The following is a 22,071-nucleotide window of genomic DNA, read 5'->3' as shown; positions in this document are numbered from 1 at the left end:
ATTTAAATTATTGATTATTTTTAGAAATGAATTAATTTGTACTACTAATAATATTATTAGCTTTGAAGTCTTCTCCTCTTTTTGTTGTTTTTCATTGCTTGTTTGAATTTATTTATGACAAATTTCATGGTATAAATCGATTAAATTCCTAAATGCATGCACTCATCACAGAACCCAAGACTAATGAAAAATGTCTGGATCACTTAAAAAAGTTCACTAATTTTCTTACTCCAAACATGTCTTAAATAGTGCTACATTATAGATTTAAACTTATTTTCAATGAATTAAATAGATAATACTTATAAACTTTAATAGATTAGTTAGAATGTTTTTCAGATTCTAGTGTGTAATGCGTGTATCATGAATATATAAAAAAATTTATTAACTTTCAAAAACCTATTTTTATCTAATTAATTTCTTTATTTACCGGTCCTCACTCTTAATAAGCTTAATTATATACAATGAAGGATTTGTTACATAGCCAATAGATGTTGCATATGTTAATTAGGAATAGGTCTTCTTGCTGACTCAACTCAGACATTTTAGTCTCTTTTTTTAAAGTATATATATTCAATCTCCAATGGGTTATGTATGTTTTAGATTTGTATCACATTAATGGAGAAATTGTGTATTTTTATATTTTGGTGGACAATTTAAAAAGAATGCAATAGAGGATATTCAAAAGATTAAGATTTTTTCAACATGGTAAAATGGTCTACTTCTTTGTGAAAGATTTTTATTTTTTCTCCATGAAAGTATCACTTTCAAAGGTCCTTTTCTCTATGCTCCAATTGTCCATCTTTCCCTCCCTCTCTCTGCACATAGGTCTATATGATCAAAGGAAAGAGATTTCAATTTCTCTCTTTAGTGTTCTATTTTACTTAGTAATTGTTAGATGACAGTCAGAAAGCAACAAAAGAGTTGTGATCACTTAAGTAAGAAATAAGATTAAGATGGTTAATTATATATATTTGGAAGATTATTAACAATAAAATGTAGACTTATGAGGTTGGTAAGAAGTTATGGGTCATTTTCTACTTTTTATAAAGACCCATCTCTCCCTTAGTGCAATCCTTTTCCATTTTCTGCATGCTTCTCTCTCCAGTTGAGCTAAATTCTTGGAAAGAGAAAAGAGAGAAACCATAGACAGGTAGAAACAATAATATCCCTCTTTCATCTTCTCCAAAATCCATTAATTCTATATATATAAAGCTTCAATCTTTGTGTAAATCCCCATTTCAGAAGCTAATAGTGTTTTTGTTTGTTTTGTTTTGTTTTGATCAGCTTGTACTTTTGTTGGGTATACATATATAATAATGGCTTTGCCAAGTGAATCTATGGAGCTTCTTGATTTATCTGGACAGAGAAAGAACGGGAGAGGAAAGATTGAGATTAAGAGGATTGAGAACACCACCAATCGACAAGTTACCTTCTGCAAACGTAGGAATGGATTGTTGAAGAAAGCCTATGAATTATCTGTTCTTTGTGATGCTGAGGTGGCACTTGTTGTCTTCTCCAGCCGTGGTCGTCTCTACGAGTATGCTAATAACAGGTACAGATCATCATCATCATCATCATCATACTTTCTTTATGATTATCCCATGATCTTGTTATCACTTAAAACATCTTCAATCACAGATCTGTTGATTCAAAGTACCCATTTGATTTCTTCTAGGGTTCAATCAATCAATTAAGAAAACAAATCTCTTCATCTTTTCTTTTCAGATGTTTAGGGATTTGGGTTTTATTTAATATTCAAAGCTTCTGAAAAGGGTTTTGATCCAAAATAGGGTTAAGTGTACTGTTAATAATAATATATTGTAAAGATTGGATTTTTAATTAGGAGACTGGGATCTGGTAACATGATTATTAGGTTAGGGCTTTCTCGGTTATTTAATTTTCGACGTTTCTGAAAATGGGTTCTTGATAGAAAATAGGGTTCGATCTTCAGATAGATTTGTCTAATAAAGATTGGGTTTTTAATTAGAGGAGATTGGGGATCTGAGAAATGGTGGTTGTTAAACGAGAAGAAGAGTGAAAATTAAGAATCTTTGATCACGTCAGTCAGGTAGTGACCATTCTTGATTTTCTTTTTAATTAAGGTTCTTGAATAAAAATTCCGACCAAGTTGGTTTGTTGTCATAACTCTCTTCACACATAATTTCTGAAGAACTATAATAATGATCGATACCCTCTTTCTTCGTCATCATCAGAAGAGAGTGCTTATTTCAGGTATTACTTTCAGTTTTAGCTTTTCCCAAAGCATCTGCAACTGTGAAATAGAAATGGCATTTTTACAGAAGAGACAGAAAAAAGACTAAAGATTTCAAATTTGAACCTAGCTCATCCCAACCAATTCACATGTCAAGTTACAGGCCTAGCTTGTTCTTTCTTGTATAAGTAAGTATATGTCTATATGGTATTGAAAAGTTAGTATTTGGGTAAAATTATATATTATGAAGAAGTATAAACATATAATGAAAAATATGTCAAACAAGAAGAACTTTTTTGTTGTTGTTGTTGATGATTAAAATGAGGAAATAATTCATAATGTTACTTCGAAGAATGATCATCCATCCCAAAGGTTTAAACCTCTCAAGTACCGCAAATTTAGATCTCACATGGTAACATTTTTTTTTTATTGATAGGAATGCTCAAAGTTGGCCTCCTCTTGGTAGAACTCTTACTTGCGGTTAACTATTTTACTCGCGAAAATTGTGATTCTTATATAAAAATAAGGTTAACTACATTATAATAAGTGTCAAGATCACTTGGTAAGTAATAGGGGTTGGTTGATCACAAATATTTTAACTATGAAAAAAATTTAGATTAACATTGAAACATAAAACTTGGAAGGGAGAATGACTCTCTTATTGTAATGCCTTGTTTATTTATTTATTATCTATTTAGTTATTTGAATAATTAAGTAATTATTTTTAAATAAACATATTTTAATAAATAATTCAAGTAATGTATTTAGTCCTTTGTCAATTTTGAGTTATTTGGATTGTCTTGGAACTTGATAGGGTTGGGTTATTCAAATACAAATTGATTTATTTAAAAAGTTGTGGAGTAGTGATAATTTTGAGGTGATTTTGAATATAACCCATTTGGTTATTTAAATAATTGACAATTCTTTCACATATCTTTTTATTAATTAAATTAATTTATATATCAATCAAAATATTAAAATTTTATTTATTTATTTATTTATTTTTAAATATTTTTTCATTAAATATTAATACTCTAGAAGTATTTTTATAATTTAAATAATTCAAATATGATCAAGACCTTAATGAATCAAATAAATTATGTTTTTATTAATAAAATATTTTTAAAAAATACCAAATAACCCACTTTCACAAGCTCCTTGGAAATGAATCATACATACTGGTCTTCTTCATAGCCATCCATCCTAGGTCTCAATTAGGGTTCCTTATATATATATATTTATACCCAATGAGAAAGGGAGAGAGAGTTGATGGGATTTAATGGGTGATCCTTCAATTTCCCTGCTGGATAAATAGGTAAACCCTACTTTAGCCAATCAAAACTTCGAGGAGATTAAGGTACCAAGACCGAGGGAATGGAATCAACTAGACAGATTGACAGACTTTTCAGTTTTCCTCATTATTATTTTCAGTCTTATCTCCCTTGTTTAATTTTACACTTTTTTATTTTACCTAAAAATAAAACCCATTCATTTATTTTCTTCTTACAAGCATTTATTTTTTTTTAAATATAATTAATTGCAGTGTTAGGGGCACAATTGAGAGGTACAAAAAAGCATCCTCTGATTCTCCAAATACTGCTGGCTCTGTAGCTGAAGCCAATGCTCAGGTAATTAAAACACATACACACATAAACCTTATTAATGCAATTTCCAGTTTTCATTTGTTTTTGGTTTAAACTCGATCTTTTTTGGTTTTGTTCTAATCACTCAGTTTTACCAACAAGAATCCTCCAAATTGCGACAACAAATTGGCAATTTGCAGAATTCAAACAGGTAAAAATAGGCGTTTTGTTTCTTCATTTTATCTATCTTCGCTAACTATGTCATTTCTTTCTAACAAATCTTTGGACAGGCAAATTCTCGGTGAATCTTTGAGCACTATGAGTCTTAGGGATCTTAAGAGTCTTGAAAGTCGTTTAGAGAGAAGCATTAGCAAGATTCGTTCCAAAAAGGTTTTTTGTAAACAAATTTTAAAATTTATCTTAACTAAAACTAACACATGATATTTTTGATGAATCAGAATGAGTTGTTGTTTGCTGAGATCGATTTCATGCAAAAACGGGTATGTATATAAATAATGTAATTAAATTTCTATTACTTTTGTTATTTTCATCTCCAAATTAATTTTATTGTGCTAATTTCCAGGAAGTTGACTTGCATAACAATAATCAATTCCTAAGAGCTAAGGTATTATGTTCCTATAGTTGAAATCATTTTTTTACACTATTATATTTAAATAAACATGTAAATGTTATAATATAGATATCCGAGAGTGAGAGAGCCCAACAACAACAACCTCAGATGAGTTTAATGCCAGGAGGATCTAACTACGACCTCGTTCAACCTCAACCGTCATCTTTTGACAATAGAAACTTCTTTCAGGTTACCGCGTTGCAACCTGATAATCAGTATTCTCGTGATGATCAGACTCCGCTTCAGCTTGTTTAAGTACAATTGAGTGAATAATAAACGCAATTCATCTTTTGTACTCTATAACACAAGGTTGATGGATTGCTTAGTTTGTTTTTCTATATACATGTTTATGCATGCATGATACTCTATAAGGCATACCCGGCCCTCTTTTAGAGGTGAAACATATTGTATTCTCTTTAGGGTTCATGATTGCTATATATAAACTTAAAAGATTAATGTACACATATCATTGTCTAATCTTTTTGGAATGTGTTTAATACTTAATAGATAGGTGTAGGATCTCCTTGTTGGTTTTTGCAATTATACATTTGTTTTAGTATCTCATTTATCAAATTCATGATGTACCAGTCCAAATTTTGATGATTATGTTTTTCTTTTGGAAAAAATAATAGACATCATTGATAGTGATTTTTTGAAACAGTTGAAATTCTCTACCTTTAAGTGCAATTTGAACTACTCATTTACCTAATTGGAAGTAACATATCATATGCAAAACTTAGAAATCAGTTGCTAGTGCTGTTTGAGTACCTCTATTTGAGATATTGAGAACTACAAGTAATTAAAAGAGAAAATAATGAAAAAAAAGAGTAATAATCAACAAAAACTAGAGAGCTAATGTGTAAGAAATTAGATAAAATATGAAGAAAAAAATGAAAAAGAGAGTATTTAGACCTATAATGCTTAAATGATCTCAATCACAAAGAAATATAGTAGAAAAAATGGCAGAGAACAAAAAATAAACATCTAAATGACTAGGAAAAGACAATCAACCCAATTATAGTCTAAACATGAAATCACCATCCCATCGAATCTAAAATAAATCTCTAAATCTAACAAGGAAATACGATCTATTTACACTTTAAAGAAAATGAAAACATTACTTTAGATGAAATTTGTTTCAATTTTTCTTTTACTTTGTCATAGATTTGATTGTTATGTTGAAACCTTATAGCTATAAAATATAAGAGCTCTTTCACTATGGTTTATGCCTCTCCTAAGAAGATTTATTTAGGGCCGAATATTTGAGTATTATTCCGAAATTAGAATCGATCCGAATCCGAAATACTAATTTGAATTAACTATTCCGGTTTGAATTAAAATTGTATTGGATTGAATTAAATTTGAATTGGATTAAAATTATCAAAACTAGGAAGATTCTCGTGCGATGCACATGAATAAAATTTTAAATAAAATAAATTTAATAAATAATAATAATAATATGTATTCAATATTTAAAATTCTTAATAAATCACGAAAAATATATTACAATAAAAAAATAGAAATTTGTTCGAATGAACCTCTCTTCTCGTGATCTAACATTTTACTTTGGTCAGTCAAATATTTGATTCATATTTTTTAATATTTAACATCGTGACCTCACACTTTGGTCAATCAAATACTTGATTCATATTTTTGTAACCACTTTCAATTTACACCGGCCTATTATCCCTCGACAAACCACATCTCAATCACACTTGGTTAGGGAGTTGTACTTGTTTTGTAGGTTGCAAGTTCGAAACATACATATAACATTTTAAATTTTATTTTTAACCGTTTTAAGTTTATGGGCGGGTCAACCCACAATCCGACCCAAGTATCCATTTACTCTCACATATATATTCAATTAACCACAACTCTCGACCCGGCAATCGGACACTTTAAAAATCAAGCATCATTATATATATAGATTAGTTAGTTAAAAAGTTAAACTAATATTATTAAAATATCCCGCGTTCATCTAATTTGGTGTTAAATTTAAAATAAAAAGTGTTATTAGCCTAGTTGGTTAAAATGTTATACTTATTTTCCTAGGTTGCAAGTTCGAAACATACTTATAGCATCCCACAATTCGACCCAAGTATCCATTTACTCTCACAACTCTCGACCCGACAATCTGAACATTAACATCATCACATATATATATCTATAGATATCTATATATCTATAGATATCTAAATATCTATAGAATATATAGATATCTATATCTATCTATATATTTATATATATCTATATATATATCTATATAAATATATATATATATATATATATATATATATATATATATATATAATACAGATATATATAGATAGAGATATAGATATAGATATCTAGATATATTATTTATATAAAAATATATTTTTTAATTTTTTTAAAAAAATACTTCTTCAAAATAGTTTGTTTTCTCTCATTTTTCTTATTTGCATCAATTATGCAACAGTGTTTTTTTAGTCAATTACAAAATTTGAATTAAAACATACTTCATTGATTGTATTAACAAATTAGAATTGTTAGTTTTAACAAATATAAATAAATTTAGAGTTACTATTGCATAAATAAAAAATAGATTTATTGAATATCATCTTATAATTATTATATATAAAATATTAATTATAACAAAAAGTATAATTTAAAATTTTAATTTAACAATTTTTGTTTTTGAGATTAGTAGTTTATAGAAGAAGAAGATGTAGTTTTTTATTATTAAATAAACATATTAAAGAATGAGATAAAAAAATTAAATTGGATTATTTAAACATATCCGATCCAAATTCAAATCCAATTTGTATTAATCCATATAATAAATTAAATTGCGAATTGACAAATATAATTTAAAGTAAATATAAATAGGATAAAACTGATTAACTTCATTCATTTGCTTACCTCTAATTAAGTCTATTGCTGTAAGTTATTTATTTCTTTTATGTCATATTTATCTGTTATGAACAAACTGTTTATTATTTGGAAATATTTTTTAAAAAAGGAAAACATATTATAATTATATGTTAAGTTGTTTTGGAAAAGACAAATCTTGATTAATTCATTATTGGAAATTGTTACATTGACAGCTTTTATTACAAAGAACATAACAAAGCAAAGCAGATCAAACAAGCAAACAAAGCAAAACACACATGATCACATTTCCAATCCACTTAAGCCAATTAACTTAGTTAGCCCAAAAGTAATCCCCATTGCCATCCAACCCCCAAAGAGCACTCTAACACATGAGATAGCAGGGGAGGTTCCTCCCATCACAGCCCCCAAAACACCAAACATCAATAGGGCTAAGCTCACAGCAGCCGACACCAATGCCAACCGCTCTTTATAGTTCCTTATGAAAGCGGCTGCCAAGAGTGGAACAATTGCCCCCATCGAGAATGCCAAGGCCGATGCTAAAGCTGCTTGCAACGGGTTGGGCAACTTCTCTTTTTTGGTCTCATCTCGGCCTTCACTATCCATTTCTCTAGTCCTCTTCTCTCTTTTCATTTGGGCAACTTCAATATCCAACTGAGAATATACCGAGACAAATTCTCCAATTGCCATGCTGCATGCTCCAGCAACCAAGCCTGCAAAACCGATGAGGAACATGGCTTTGACATCTTGATTCATTGCACCGACACCCATCATTAACGATGCCACAGAGACCAAGCCGTCGTTCGCTCCCAACAAGGCAGCTCGTAGCCATTGGGATCTTTGGGAATAGTCAATCTTTTGTGCTTCTTGATCATCTACAACATGTTTGTCCTCTCCAATAGAGATATTGAGATGACCATTAGGAGTAGCCATATATTACAATGCTTACTATAATATAAATGGTGTGAAATATATAGATATTATAGCTTGAAGGATATTGCGAGTGAATGTGGAAGACACACACCAAGGGTATAAATAGGTGTAAAACCCAATACAAGTAGACATGAAAAATTGTTTTATTATTAATTAGGCTATTCAATTTTATACAAATATAATATTAGTAGTGGCGATAACAGAGCCTTATAACTCTGTGTTAGAGCATCTCATATCCTTAGAGTATGAAAACAAAAATACAAAATAGTATTTTTTTTTGTTATACCTAACAAAAAAATGTTTGATCTTGAATTATTTGAGAAAAAATTGGATGATGTACTTTAAAATTGTTAGATTAAAAAGAGAACTATTTGTGTTAATTTTTATTTTTTGTATTTAATAACTAAATTTTATAAAAAAAACTACAATAGAAAAAAATATTATTTTATTAATGATTTAAATTATTCATTGATAAAATATTAAATAGTGTAATTGATCGATGCTATTTAATTATTTAAAAACCACTTTCAATTCAAGTATCATTTATAATTAGTTAAAATATATTTTTTATAAATTTAAATTCAAAATTACATTTAAATAATTAACTTAAATAATACACATTTTCATTCAACAAAATTTTAAAATTATAATATAGTTCTTTAAAATAATTAAAATCAAAGAAGTACTTATATATTCAGTTGGAATTTAAAAAAAAAAAAAATTAACAATATAATCAAATATTATTTTATCGTCTCATCAATTATAATACTTAATTCATTAATAAAAAAAATTAAATATCATATATCTTAAAAAAAAAATTATATTATTATTATTATTAGTTTATTAAATAATACATTTAGGTCATTTTAAAAAAAAATAAAAAATACTTTCCAATCAATCTTTTTTAAATTATTCATAAATTATTAAATAAACCTATAAATAACAAACTTTCCATTTCTTATTGCATAATCAGGCTTGTGTACCGAATGAAGTTACTACTGGCTAATGAAAATTATCAATCCCTATTCTCTTTAACTTAGTTTTAAAATTTGACGTGATATATATATATATATATATATATATATATATATATATATATATATATATATATAAAATCATATATATATATATATTTTTAAAGTGGTTGAATTTTTAACTTAAAACGGTTAAAAATAAAATAAAAAATGCTATTTGTATATTTTGAACTTGCAACCTAACAAGACAAGTACAACCCTTTAACCAACTAGGCTAACAACATTTTATATTTAAAATTCAACACACAATTTGATGAACGCGAGACATTTTAACAATAAAAGTTCAAAATTTTAACTAACTAATATATATATATATATATATATATAATGATGCTTAATTTTTTAAGTGTCCAGATTGTCTGGTCGAGAGCTGTTGTTAATTTGGATATTTATTTGAGAGTAAATGGATACTTGGGTCGGATTGTGGGTTGACCCACCCATAAACTTAAAACGGTTAAAAATAAATTAAAAATGCTATTTGTATATTTCGAATTTGCAACATAACAAAACAAGTACAACCTTTTAACCAACTAGGCTAACAACACTTTATATTTAAGATTCAACACCAAATTTGATGAACGCGAGATATTTTAACAATAAAAGTTCAAAATTTTAACTAACTAACTAATATATATATATATATATATATATAATGCTTAATTTTTAAAGTGTTCGGATTACCGAGTCGAGAGCTGTTTGTTAATTTGGATATTTATTTGAGAGTAAATGGATACTTGGGTCGGATTGTGGGTTGACCCCCACCCATAAACTTAAAACGGTTAAAAATAAAATTAAAAATGTTATTTGTATGTTTCGAACTTGCAACCTAACAAAAGAAGTACAACCCTTTAACCAACTAGGCTAACAACACTTTATATTTAAAATTCAACACTAAATTTGATGAGTGCGAGACATGTTAACAATAAAAGTTCAAATTTTTAACTAACTAATCTATATATATATAATGATGCTTAATTTTTAAAGTGTCTGAATTGTCGGGTCGAGAGCTGTGGTTAATTTGGATATTTATTTGAGAGTAAATGAATACTTGAGTCAGACTGTGGGTTGACTCACCCATAAATTTAAAACGGTTAAAAATTAATTTAAAAATGTTATTTGTAGGTTTCGAACTTGCAACCTAACAAAATAAGTACAATCTTTAACCAAGTGTGATTGAGATGTGGTTTGCCGATAGATAATAGACCGATATCATTTGAAAGTGGTTAAAAAAATATGAATCAAATATTTAATTGACCAAAGTGTGAGGTCATGATGCTAATTATTAAAAAATATGAATCAAATATTTGATTGACAAAGTGAAAGTGTAAAGTCAGGAGATGAGAGATTTATTCGGAAAAAATATGTGATGAAACATGTGAGAAAATAAGTTGTTTTATCGAAGTGAATAAAATGTGAAATGAAAGCGTTATATTTTTTATTTTAATAATTTTAAAAATTGAATAAATATTATTATAATTTTTTTAATTTATTTTGTTTTTAATTTATTAATTTTCTTAGTTAATTTAATTCTTGTAGATGATATTTAGTTTCTATATATGAATAATTATATATACAAGTTTTTTTTACACCAAATTTCAAATAATAAATTATTCAATCATTTTGTAAGCTAAAAAGATTCTTACTAAAATTACATGTAATGTAACATATATGTGAGGTTATAAGTATCACAAATATGACAGAAAATACTGGAGGGTACAATAATGAAGAAGAAAAAAATATGAAAAGTATATGGAAGTGGAACACACATTAATTTGCAATAAAACTCTTACACTTAGACTATAAATCTAAATAATAAATTATTCCAAACAAGTACTAAGTGTTATTTATTGGCAAGACATGATCTGAGGATGGTGGTTTTGTGAATTGGAAAGCATTTGATGCACCATAGAAGATAATTAGGGTTGTTTATTATATATGCAGAATTATTTTTATTATTATATATGAAGGGAGTGTGGTTTGCACGAAAAACTAGCAATTTTATATTGAGAGAGTGTGGAATCCACACATAGTTTGTAACATTTGAATCAACTCTAGCTTTATTATTTAAGAACTTTTTAGGTTAGAGATTTTTTTAAATAATTCTAGCACACATAATTTACACATTGATTTTTAAATAATTTAAAACTTTTTTAGTATTGAGATATTTTAAATAATTCACACATTGATGGTATTGATTTTGAGGATATATATATCTTTTAAACAATTTAAACAATTTATAGTGTATGAGAATATATAAGAATAAAATAATAATAAAAAAAATCAATATTTTGGTTAATGAATTTAGTAATATAATTGATGAGAGAGTGGATAAAATTATGTTTAAATTTATTTTAAAATTTCGCCCAAATAAGATCTTAAATATTTGAATGTAATAAATTATAAATATAATTTTAAAGCTAAAAGATATATAAAAATCAATGTGTTTATTTCATAGTAATATGTACAATACTGATTACACACCGATTATGGTTTGCTTGGTTTAGGGTATTTAAATAAATTAAATTCATTTAAAAAATATTTGTTGGTAGTAATTTTAAATTTTTAAATTTTTTTATAAAAACTTAAACCACTGCCCCTACTCTGATTTCGCTTGGCGGACATATATGTAGTGCTTGTATTCCATTCATAAAATGACATATATATATACAAAAGTGAAGTATCATTCTCTTTATTTGTTGATTTTTTTTCTCTTTGTACATGTGACGCGAATACAGACACTACCGGTATGAATAACATCAAACTAACATTGCGAACTGGAGCTACCACATAGCTTATGATTAGAGCAATTGGAGTTATTTCAATGAAACTCATACAGGCAGTGCATGTATCCCACTCATAAAATAACACATATATATAAAAAAAAAGTAAAGCATCACCCTCTTTATTTGTTAATTTTTTTTTTTACATGTAGCACTGTCTTAATGGATACAAACATTACATGTATTGGTAGTATTGAACTAACCAGCAATCGGAGAGGCGTCCCCAACAAAAAGAAAAGTAAGGATAATTCAAAGGATTTGAACCCTTTTCTATAGAAAGAAAATGAGTGAGCCCCGCCTCCTTTTCAACGAAAGATTCGAGTAGGGACCTATACTTTTTTATAGAAGACATGAAAAGAAAAACCGGAGAGAAGGATTGTAGAGAAAATGGAATTTCCAAAACGACGGTAAATGCTTCGAATAGGATTCGACAATATGTAGCGCTTTTTCTTTTTGAAGATCTACTAACGAGGAACCTAACAAAAAAAATAATATTTTAATTAATGAATTAGTGATTGGATTGATTATAGAACATATAAATATGAAATGACTTTTTTTAATTGAGATTTTTTTTTAACTCAATAACAAAGACTTACATAAATTATTGAGTCTTATATTATGATAACAATAAATATAATGCGTGAGAATATTTATCATGACGAGGGAGAAAAAATAATGTATTTTTATATTTTTTAACATTCAAAATCGGAAGATAAATTGAACCGCACATTAATATATTATGATTCTTGTACTTATATTAATCAGTATTACAAAATTCAAATATAATGAAAGATTACCTTAATATTTTTTTATTTTAATTTTGTATAATTTAATTAAAATTAATAAGACTAGGACTTGGAAATTAAAACTTGGATCACAAATTTTGTTTTCCAACAATGAATCAAACCTTTTTTTTTTTTTATCAATATGCTAATGCTATATTAGTTATTATTAGTCCTCTAGCCTATTATGGCCCGGCCCAATTCAGGGATTTTATTTTTTACAATACTTTTAGCCTTGTACGGCCCGACCTACTTCAAGCTATTATTTTCTTACAATTCTTTTAGGCTCACCCGACCCACTTATCTTGTTTGATGAATGGCTTATTTGAGTTTTATGGGAGTTGATTTTTAAATAACCCTTGTTTGATCAAAAGTAAGAAAACCCAGTTAAATGGTGTGCTAGTTGAATGTAAGAATAACTAACCTCGTGTGCTAGTTGAATGTTGTTGATTGCTAGTTGAATGTTGTTGATTGAGTTTCTAATAAATTCTAAAAAGATTAACAGATATTAAAAGAAAGAGATTTTTAAGGAGAGAAAAGAAAGAAATAACACTTAAGAGTTTTAAAAAAAGAATTAATCTGTTGAGTAAAATGATTAATAATTTTTATTTTTATTATTATTAATATATATTATTAAATTGATAGATGATAGAATTAATTAATTGAATTAAAAAATATATTTTTTTTATTCTCTTATATATAAATTTTAATTAACATAATTAATTATTATTTATTTTAATTTGAGTCATTTTTATTATTGAAAATAAATTTTATTTTTTTTAAAAAATAAAAGAAAACAAATTATTGAAAGAGAGAAATAATTAAAATGCGTGTTTATAGTGACATTTACAATAATTTTAAAAAAAAATATTTATAATAATAAAAATTAAAGATATAAATTATTAAGTGTTTTTTAATATTAAAATTTGATTTTTTTTATTAAATACGTCTTATTTAAGATAGAGAGAGAAAATGTAAGTAATGAAAAGAGAATATTATTAATAAATATAAAAGAGAAAATTAAATAAATACTGAGTTGAGTCAGCATGTCTAATCACTCCAACTAGTTCGCTGCCTCATTCGCTACAAATTTTTCGCGACCCCTATCGTTACTCTTTAAATTTATATCATTTATATCCCTCCATCCCTTTTCCTCTCTCTCATAAATCATATCCATAAATGATCGAACTTCTCTTTCTCTCTCTATATATTAAGTTGTATTAAGATATTATTTATTTTTTTAATATTTGTTTATTAATAATTTCAAATCATGAATTAAATTTATATTTATCTTTAATTCATGAATACAATATTATATTTTGTATTAAATATATTTTTATTAAATTTACATTTGTATTTATTTATTAAAATTGCATTTTTCTTGTTTAATCAAATTTTATTAAATTTATCATTAGAAGTAATTAAAAACTATTCCTTTAATTTTTGTTTATTTATATTATTAATATATAAATATGATTTCTATAAAATAAAATATAAGTTTTAGTTTAAAGTATAAATGCGTAAAATATTATTTAGTTTTTTATTTACATATTTCTTACCTTAAGAATATTATTTATTTTTAAATATTTTATTACAAAATTTTGAATTTTGAATTAAACTTATATTTATCATTAATTTATAACACACTTTTATATGGCCGATCATGCAGCGTAGATAAGTGACTAAGCATTTGTTGACTATCTCGGTCTAGCTATCCGTCTGGGGTGATAAGTTGTGGATAAAGCTTGCTTTACTCTTAAGAATTCCCGCCAGAAGGTGCTTAAAAACACTTTGTCCCGATCGTTGATGATGGTTGTTGGCATTCCATGGAGCTTGGAAACGTTGTCCACAAATAAATCAACTACGGTCCGAAAAGAAAAAGGGTGTTGCAGACTCATAAAGTGGGCCATCTTCGATAGTCTGTCAACTACCACAAATATAACACTTTTACCTTTTGACTTAGGCAAACTTTCAATGAAATCCATGAAGACCGATTCCCAAAATCGATTGGGAATTGCTAAGGGCTGAAGCAGACCCTTATACACTGAGTTATCAGATTTATTCTTTTGGAAAACTTCACAAGTTCGAACAAATTCTTAATATCTTTAAGCATCCCTGGCCAGGAGTAAACTAGCTGCATTTTTTTATGAGTGACCAGTGTCCACGAATGTCCCCCTTCTGCTCCCAAATGCATGGTTGCAATTAAGGTATTTATGAGATCGTTATTCTTTCCCACCACTAGTCGGTCCTTTTTTCTAAACATCCCTTGGTCATATGAGCATTCAGGGTGAGAATCAACATTAGCACGAATTTCACAAATGACTTTGGCTAAGTTGGGATCTTCTTCATAGCTTTTCTGAATTTGTTTTTGGATGGTAGTGTGATAGACTGAAATTCCTGCACATTGGACCCACACTACCCGCCTGGACAGAGCATCCGCCACTAGGTTTTCTTTCCCCTTTTATATTGAATAACAAAATCGTATCCCACCAATTTGTAAAGCCATTTTTCTTGTGTCGGGGTTTGAACTCTTTGTTCCAACAAATATTTGAGAGCTTCATGATCGGTCTTCACAATGAATTGCTTGTATCTAAGGTAGGATCTCCACTTCTCCACCGCAAAGGTCAAGGCCATTAACTCCTTTTCATACGTGGATGATGGTAACTTCTCTAGTTCAATTGCCTTGCTTATGAATGAAATGGGTCGTCCTTCTTGCATTAATACTGCCCATATACCAGCTCCACTTGCATCGGTCTCTACTACAAATGGAATATTGAAGTTGGGAAGCGCCAGGACTGGAGGGGAAAGCATACGTTGTTTCAACAACAGAAATGCATCTTCAACTTACTTATTCCATACAAACTGACCTTTTTTCAACAGGGCAGTGAGGGGTCGTGCTATAAAGACGTAGCCTTTTATAAATCTTCTATAGTATCCGGTCAGACCAAGGAACCCTTTCAATTGCTTAGTAGATTCTGGAACTGGTCATGTGCTCATTGCTTCTAATTTCGCTAGATTAGTGGGTACATCATTCTCATAAAAAATATGGCCTAGATAGGAATTTTTTTGCACCCAAAATTGCATTTTCCCCTGTTAAGGGAATAACTCATTATGTTGTAATATTGAAAGTACCTTATGTAAGTGGTGGATATGTTTCTTCCAGCTTGGGCTGTATACTAGGATGTCATCAAAAAAATACTAGCACGAACTTCCTTAGGAATGGTTTCAAGATTGCGTTCATTAAGCTTTGGAAGGAGGATGGAGCATTGGTTAGGCCGAAAGGCATCACCAAAATCTCATACAGGCCTTCGTGAGTCCAGAATGCTGTTTTGTGGTAGTCACTTGGGTGCATCCTTATCTGGTGGAACGGTGAAGGCAAATCCAGCTTGGAAAAGAACCTGGACCCATGCAATTCTTCCATTAATTCTTCAATGACCAGGATAGGAAACTTATCTTTGATGGTTGCTGAGTTTAGCCGCCTATAATCAATACACATTCTCCGAGATAAGTCTTTCTTTCGGACCAGTACCACAAGGGCGGCAAAAGAGTTGTGACTTCTCCTTATGACTCCCTTGTCCAGTATATCGTTGACCAAATGTTCAATTTCTGTCTTCTGCAGGGTAGGATACCGGTAAGGACGCGAGCGCTTCTGTGCCTTCCTTTAGTAGGATGCGGTGATCTTGTTCCCTGGCCGGTGGTAAGTCTTCAGGTTGCTGAAATATTGGGCTGAAGTCATCTAGCATTTGTTGAAGGTCTTCAGGAATATCTTCTGGCGTCATTGTAGTGAGTGAGAAAAATTATGCTTCGTTTTCACTTCTTATTTGGACCATGGCAACAACATTGCCTTTCTTTAATAACTTCTCTAGGCGGTCACCCTGTATTAGGTTGATCCTTCCTTTTCATAAGAAATTGTTAGTTTTTCAAAGTCCCATTTAGAAGGACCTAGAGTAATCAACCACTCGATGCCCAACACAATATCGTACCCTATCATGGTTAACACATTCATGTTTGTTTGATAAAATTTAACTTCCATAGACCATTTCAGATCTTGGCAAAAGTTAGAGCATAGAATGTTAGAGCCATCTGCCACTCGAACCGATATCACCTAGGTGGGAAGGATGTTATGGCTAATGTTCTTCATTATCCTTCTATTAATGAAGTTATGAGTGTTGACTGTATCAATTAAAATCACAACTGGCAGGTTCCTGATCTTACCAAGAATCTGGAGTGTTTGAAATTTTTTTGAACTGTTTAATGCATGTAGCGAAATGGCAGACTCTTCCCCTGTTTCAAGCTGCAAAGGGGAGTCATCAAAAATTATCTCTAGAGCAGGTTCTTGGAAGCTTGGGACGCTTTCTTGGTCATTGGCCGAGATCAATAATAACTTTGATTTACACATGTGGTTGGGTTGCCATTTTTCATCGCAAGTGTAACATATGCCCTTCTTTCTCTTTTCATCCATTGAGACGAGATCTAATTTCTTAATTTGGCCCTAGTTTTCACTTGAAGAGAATTCATAAGATGAGCTCGGCTTGATGTATGGAGTTCTATTCGTGCTTTGCCAACTTGGTTTAACATTGATTGGATTGGACAGTAACGGCGGTTTAGTGTTGTATAAGTGTACGTTGCTCATCAGGGATCTATATGTTGCTTATTGAACCTTGGCCATTGCCATGGCTTCATTTAAAGATTTAGGAAAATGCAATCTGATGCAGTTTGCAATATCCTCCCTCAGACCAGATAAGTAGCAATCTATAACGTATTCCCTTGGCATGCTGTAGAGTTTTTGAGAGATCGACATGTATTGCAGATTGTATTCGTGAACAGAACCAACCTGTTTTAGATTCATTAATTGTCTCATTAGGGTATCCTGTATAGTGGGCCCATATTGCTTCATAAGGTCTCTCTTGAACACGTCAAAAGATAAGGCTTCCATATGGTTGCGGTTCTGGAGATAAGATCCATACCACATTCTTGCTTCACTAGAAAAGTGAATGGGAGAAATTTCTAGTTTAGTGGCATCCCTAGTCTTGTCCACCCTGAAGAATTGTTCAGCGGATATTAGCCAGTCCTCTACATCGGACCCATCAAATCGAGGAAAGTCGACCTTGGTTAGCCGGGTTGGAGGAACATAGCGTGGGTCGCGATTCTGGCCAGTGTGTTAGGGCCTAAACGGGGAAGGACCGTGGCAAGAAGGATCATCATAGGGTTTGTTGCGGGAATCTTGGTCATTTCCAGACGCCCCACTTTCAAAGGCTGTCATTATTTCTTTAGCAACATCAAATCTTTGGTCCATTGCAGCTTGCATAACAGCTGTTTGTTGGGACAAATTTTCAATTAGGATTTTAAGAGCATCCATTTCTGCCTGTTGGCAGGTTTTTACCATTTGGAGAACCGTCCAGCTCTGATACCAATATGTTATGGCTTGAATTATAACTTAGCTTTCCGAGTTCTTTATTTCAAGAATCGAGTTCTTGATCACTGGGACCGAGTGGAGAATTCTATAATCAAAGCGCAGCGGAAGTAATATGAGAAGAGAATTCAAGGTTAAAAGAAAGAAGAAACAAAGATGAGAAGAGAATACTTCTATAATATACCTAACAGTCCAAGATAGAGGTTAAAGACATGGAATATAATTAAGAGTAAGAATTTTCACAAATCTTTCATTCATACCCAAAAGGGAGGTGGGCATCAGCATATATAGCGGCTGAATTACCCAAGAGTAGTTTGTTATAATTCTGTTACAACAACTTTTAGGGACTTAATCAACAATCAGTTTTGTTGGAAATAGAATTAAAATATTATTATGCTACGAAAATAGAATTCCTGACCGAGTCTCTAGCCCAAGTGTTCTATAGGACCGTGGAGGGTGTTGTTTCTTATTCGTGGACCGTAACATCATTCATAGACAATTTCTCTAGATATGCACACATATTTATTATTCAAGAAAAGGCTCAAATATTGGATGTGTTCAAGTCATTTAAGGTTGAAGCTGAAAATCAACTCAATAGAAAGATAAAGAAAGTTAAATCCAATCGTGGTGGTGAATACTACGGTCGGTATGACAGATAAGATGAACAACGTCGGAGGCCTTTCATTAAATACTTAGAGGAGTGTGGTATCGTTCCACAATACACCATGTTGGGCTTTCCAAGCATGAATGGTGTAGCAGAAAGACGAAACGCACTTTATAGGATATGGTGAGGAGTATGGTTAGATATTCATCATTACCAAAGTCACTCTGTGGTGAAGCACTAAAGACTATATTATACATTTTGAATAGAGTGCCAATAAAAGCAACGACTAAAATCCCTTATGAGCTTGGTTAAGGCGAAAACCCAGTCTAAAGTATTTTCATGTTGGGGATGTCTAATGGAGGCAAGACCTTATAAACCTCATATGAACAAATTGGACCCCAAAATAGTTAGTAGTTATTTTATTGGCTATTCTGAACGATTAAGGGGATATAAATTTTATGATCCCAACTTAAAGTCAATTTTCGAGATAGGTATAGTTGTATTCTTTGAGGATGTTGAGTTTGGGGGTGAAGAATCAAATAAAGGATTTTGTCTTTGAGGAAGAGTCAACTTCTAATTTGGTTAATGAGAAGTTGACTCATATTCCGATTTGTATGGATAATGATCAAGATTCTCATCTGGTCATTGAAAATATTAGAAAAATTCCAGAAAATCAAGACGATATTGATCTCCTAGAGATACAAACTCAACAACCTCAAGAAGAAAGTATTATTGAGGAACAAGTGTCATTGTGGAGATCCACAAGAGTAGGGAGAAGTACTATGTCGGATGAATATGTATTTCTTCAAGCAATATGGTTGAAGAACTTTGTCACTGAGCTACGCATTCTCGAAAGGATTGAAAGACCCATTAAGTTATTTTGTGACAATAAATCAGTTGTGTTATATTTGAACAACAATAGGAGCTCGACTAAGTCAAAACATATAGATATGAAGTTCCTAGCTGTGAAGGAAATGGTACAAAGTGGTCAAATTTCTATATAATACTTGGTTACAAACTCCATGATAGCTGATCCCTGACAAAGGGTTTGCCGCCTAATGTCTTTCTTGAGCACACTACTAACATGAGTGTTTTAGAGATGAATGATCTCTAGGTTAAGTGGGAGTTTATAAATTCAGTTGTCTTTCAGTTTGTTTTATAGATAATTATGTATTCAGTTTTTTATCAGATAAAATATTATTCAGTTTATTGCATTTTGTACAATCAAATTAAAGTTTGATCTCACTAAAGTTAAGGTTAGACCAGTTGAAAATTGGCATAAATAGAGCACCTTGCATGTAATTTTTCATGCCACAAATTCATGATTGATCTATGTCATTTTTTCATATTAATGTTTGTGACCATTGAAGGTTTAGTTTTGATTGATACAACGAGAACCACCTTGATCCTATGACGTTAATGTGACTAATGGACGAGATTGTTAATGCTCTCGGAATCAATGATAATATTGTGCACAATAAGGTATATTATTCATTTTAAATATATATGTCTAGTGGGAGATTGTTAGAATTTAATGAGACATTTATATATTTAAATGGATATATATGGTCATTGAATACAATAAGTCAATATTATGTGATCTAATGTTATTTGGGATTTGACTTAAGGACATTATTATCATGAATGTTAAACTATGGATACCTTATGGTATTTCTAATTTAATGAGGGACCAAATTATAAATTAGCATTATGTTATTAATAAGACGGTTATTAATAATGTGGTTATGGTTTCAAAAGGCTGAAGAGAATATAAAAGAAATAAAGTGATAAAATAATAGATCAATTAGTTTTTTTTCTCTCTCTCAATCCCCATCATCGGAGAATAAAGGAAACTAATGATTTCTTCCATTTTGAAAGACCATTTCATCCAAGCATCATGTCTAATGATACAGGTATGTATTCTGCTATTGTTTTTCATAGGTCAGGAACAAGTTTTATGATTTAGGACATTACAGTTTATGATTTAGTTTGAAGGAGGAAATTATTTTCAACAATTATTACATTTATCACCACGATGAACTTCAATTAATATTATTGTATAGGAAGAGAAGATGTGATATGGTATTTAAAAGTCGGCCTAGGAAAAACAATAGCTTGTGCAGACTACAGATCATGGAATTTCGTTAGTTCTTAAGAGGAAGATCGAAGATGTAACATCATGCCGACATTCAAAGTCTTATTAAGCTAATTATGACAGCAATGTCTTTGTTGGAGTCTTAGATTCTGCTAATTTTAATGATTCCTCTTAAAAATGGCTCAAATTGATTCTTACCCTTTTTTTTAAGAACCTAGCTAGATGGTTTAGAATGAATTTGGATTTGAATATATATATATATATATTTGAAAACATATTTTTGGGTGGGTTAAATACTCATTCCAATATTTATGAAATATATTATATATATATATATATATTAAAAAATTAGTAATGTTTTTTCGTCACTCTATTTCTAATTCCAAGTATTTCAAACAAATTCAATTTATTTTTTCTAGTTCTGTCAAAATTTCATAACAAAAAATAATGGGGACAATATATAATTAATTTGAGCCATGAGTTCATATATTAAACTGGTCGAATGCAAGTTTAGAAAATAAAACAAAACTTTAAGCAAAAAATAATATTTTTCCCCTAGCTAGTTTCTAGATGTCTCTTTTTATCTACACCGTGTTACTTTTATTTCTATCAAATTTGGGACACAATTTGTTATAGGCATGTAAAGTTTTTGTAGTCAGTTTATTTTTATTTATTTATTTTTAGGAAATTAACACAATTTCTCACCATCATGTCTACCCTGACCCGGTTAAATCTAATTAAAAAAATATTTTTCCTATAGAAAATGTCAACTTTCCCAATTTGTCTCATTTTATTTTTCAATTGTGAGTTGGGAGACTCACGTAAAACTGTCCAGGTTTCTCTTTATAAAAAAAAAACTTACTTTTAAGAGGTGGTCAAAATTATATTTTACATCTAGAAAGTCTAAAGTTAACAAATAGTTACAAGATGAAAGGTGATTTTGACAATTTGAAAAAAAAAATACAAACAAAACTAGAAGACTTTATGTCTTAAAACAAATACTTAATATAATAGTAACATGTCAATTAGTGATAAAAATGTGAAAGTTGTATTATTTAAAAACTATTTTATGGTCCTTATAACCAACAATTAAGTGATGCAAATATAAAGATAGATGTTGATGTCCCATAAAA

The 22,071-nt window shown here is 29.7% G+C and overlaps 2 protein-coding genes across 2 annotated transcripts; one reads left to right on the top strand and one right to left on the bottom strand.

Moving 5' to 3' along the window:
* The first annotated feature begins 1,284 nt into the window (after window positions 1-1,284).
* LOC124919168 (floral homeotic protein AGAMOUS-like) lies at window positions 1,285-4,955 on the top strand. The gene is made up of 7 exons (XM_047459335.1): window positions 1,285-1,552; window positions 3,756-3,840; window positions 3,945-4,006; window positions 4,086-4,185; window positions 4,254-4,295; window positions 4,379-4,420; window positions 4,496-4,955. Exons 1-7 carry the CDS (start codon window positions 1,317-1,319, stop codon window positions 4,679-4,681), a joined length of 753 nt encoding a protein of 250 aa, XP_047315291.1. The 5' UTR covers window positions 1,285-1,316; the 3' UTR covers window positions 4,682-4,955.
* Window positions 4,956-7,513: 2,558 nt separating this feature from the next.
* On the bottom strand, window positions 7,514-8,230 carry LOC124935098 (vacuolar iron transporter homolog 4-like). The gene has a single exon (XM_047475559.1). The coding sequence runs from the start codon at window positions 8,228-8,230 to the stop codon at window positions 7,580-7,582; it is 651 nt and encodes a 216-aa protein (XP_047331515.1). The 3' UTR covers window positions 7,514-7,579.
* Between the last annotated feature and the right edge of the window lie 13,841 nt (window positions 8,231-22,071).

This window comes from Impatiens glandulifera, chromosome 1 (genome assembly GCF_907164915.1).
Source record: "Impatiens glandulifera chromosome 1, dImpGla2.1, whole genome shotgun sequence".
Classification (NCBI taxonomy): Eukaryota; Viridiplantae; Streptophyta; class Magnoliopsida; order Ericales; family Balsaminaceae; genus Impatiens; species Impatiens glandulifera.
The sequence above is the reverse complement of the archived record's forward strand: the minus strand, read 5'-3'. Positions and strand labels throughout refer to the sequence as shown.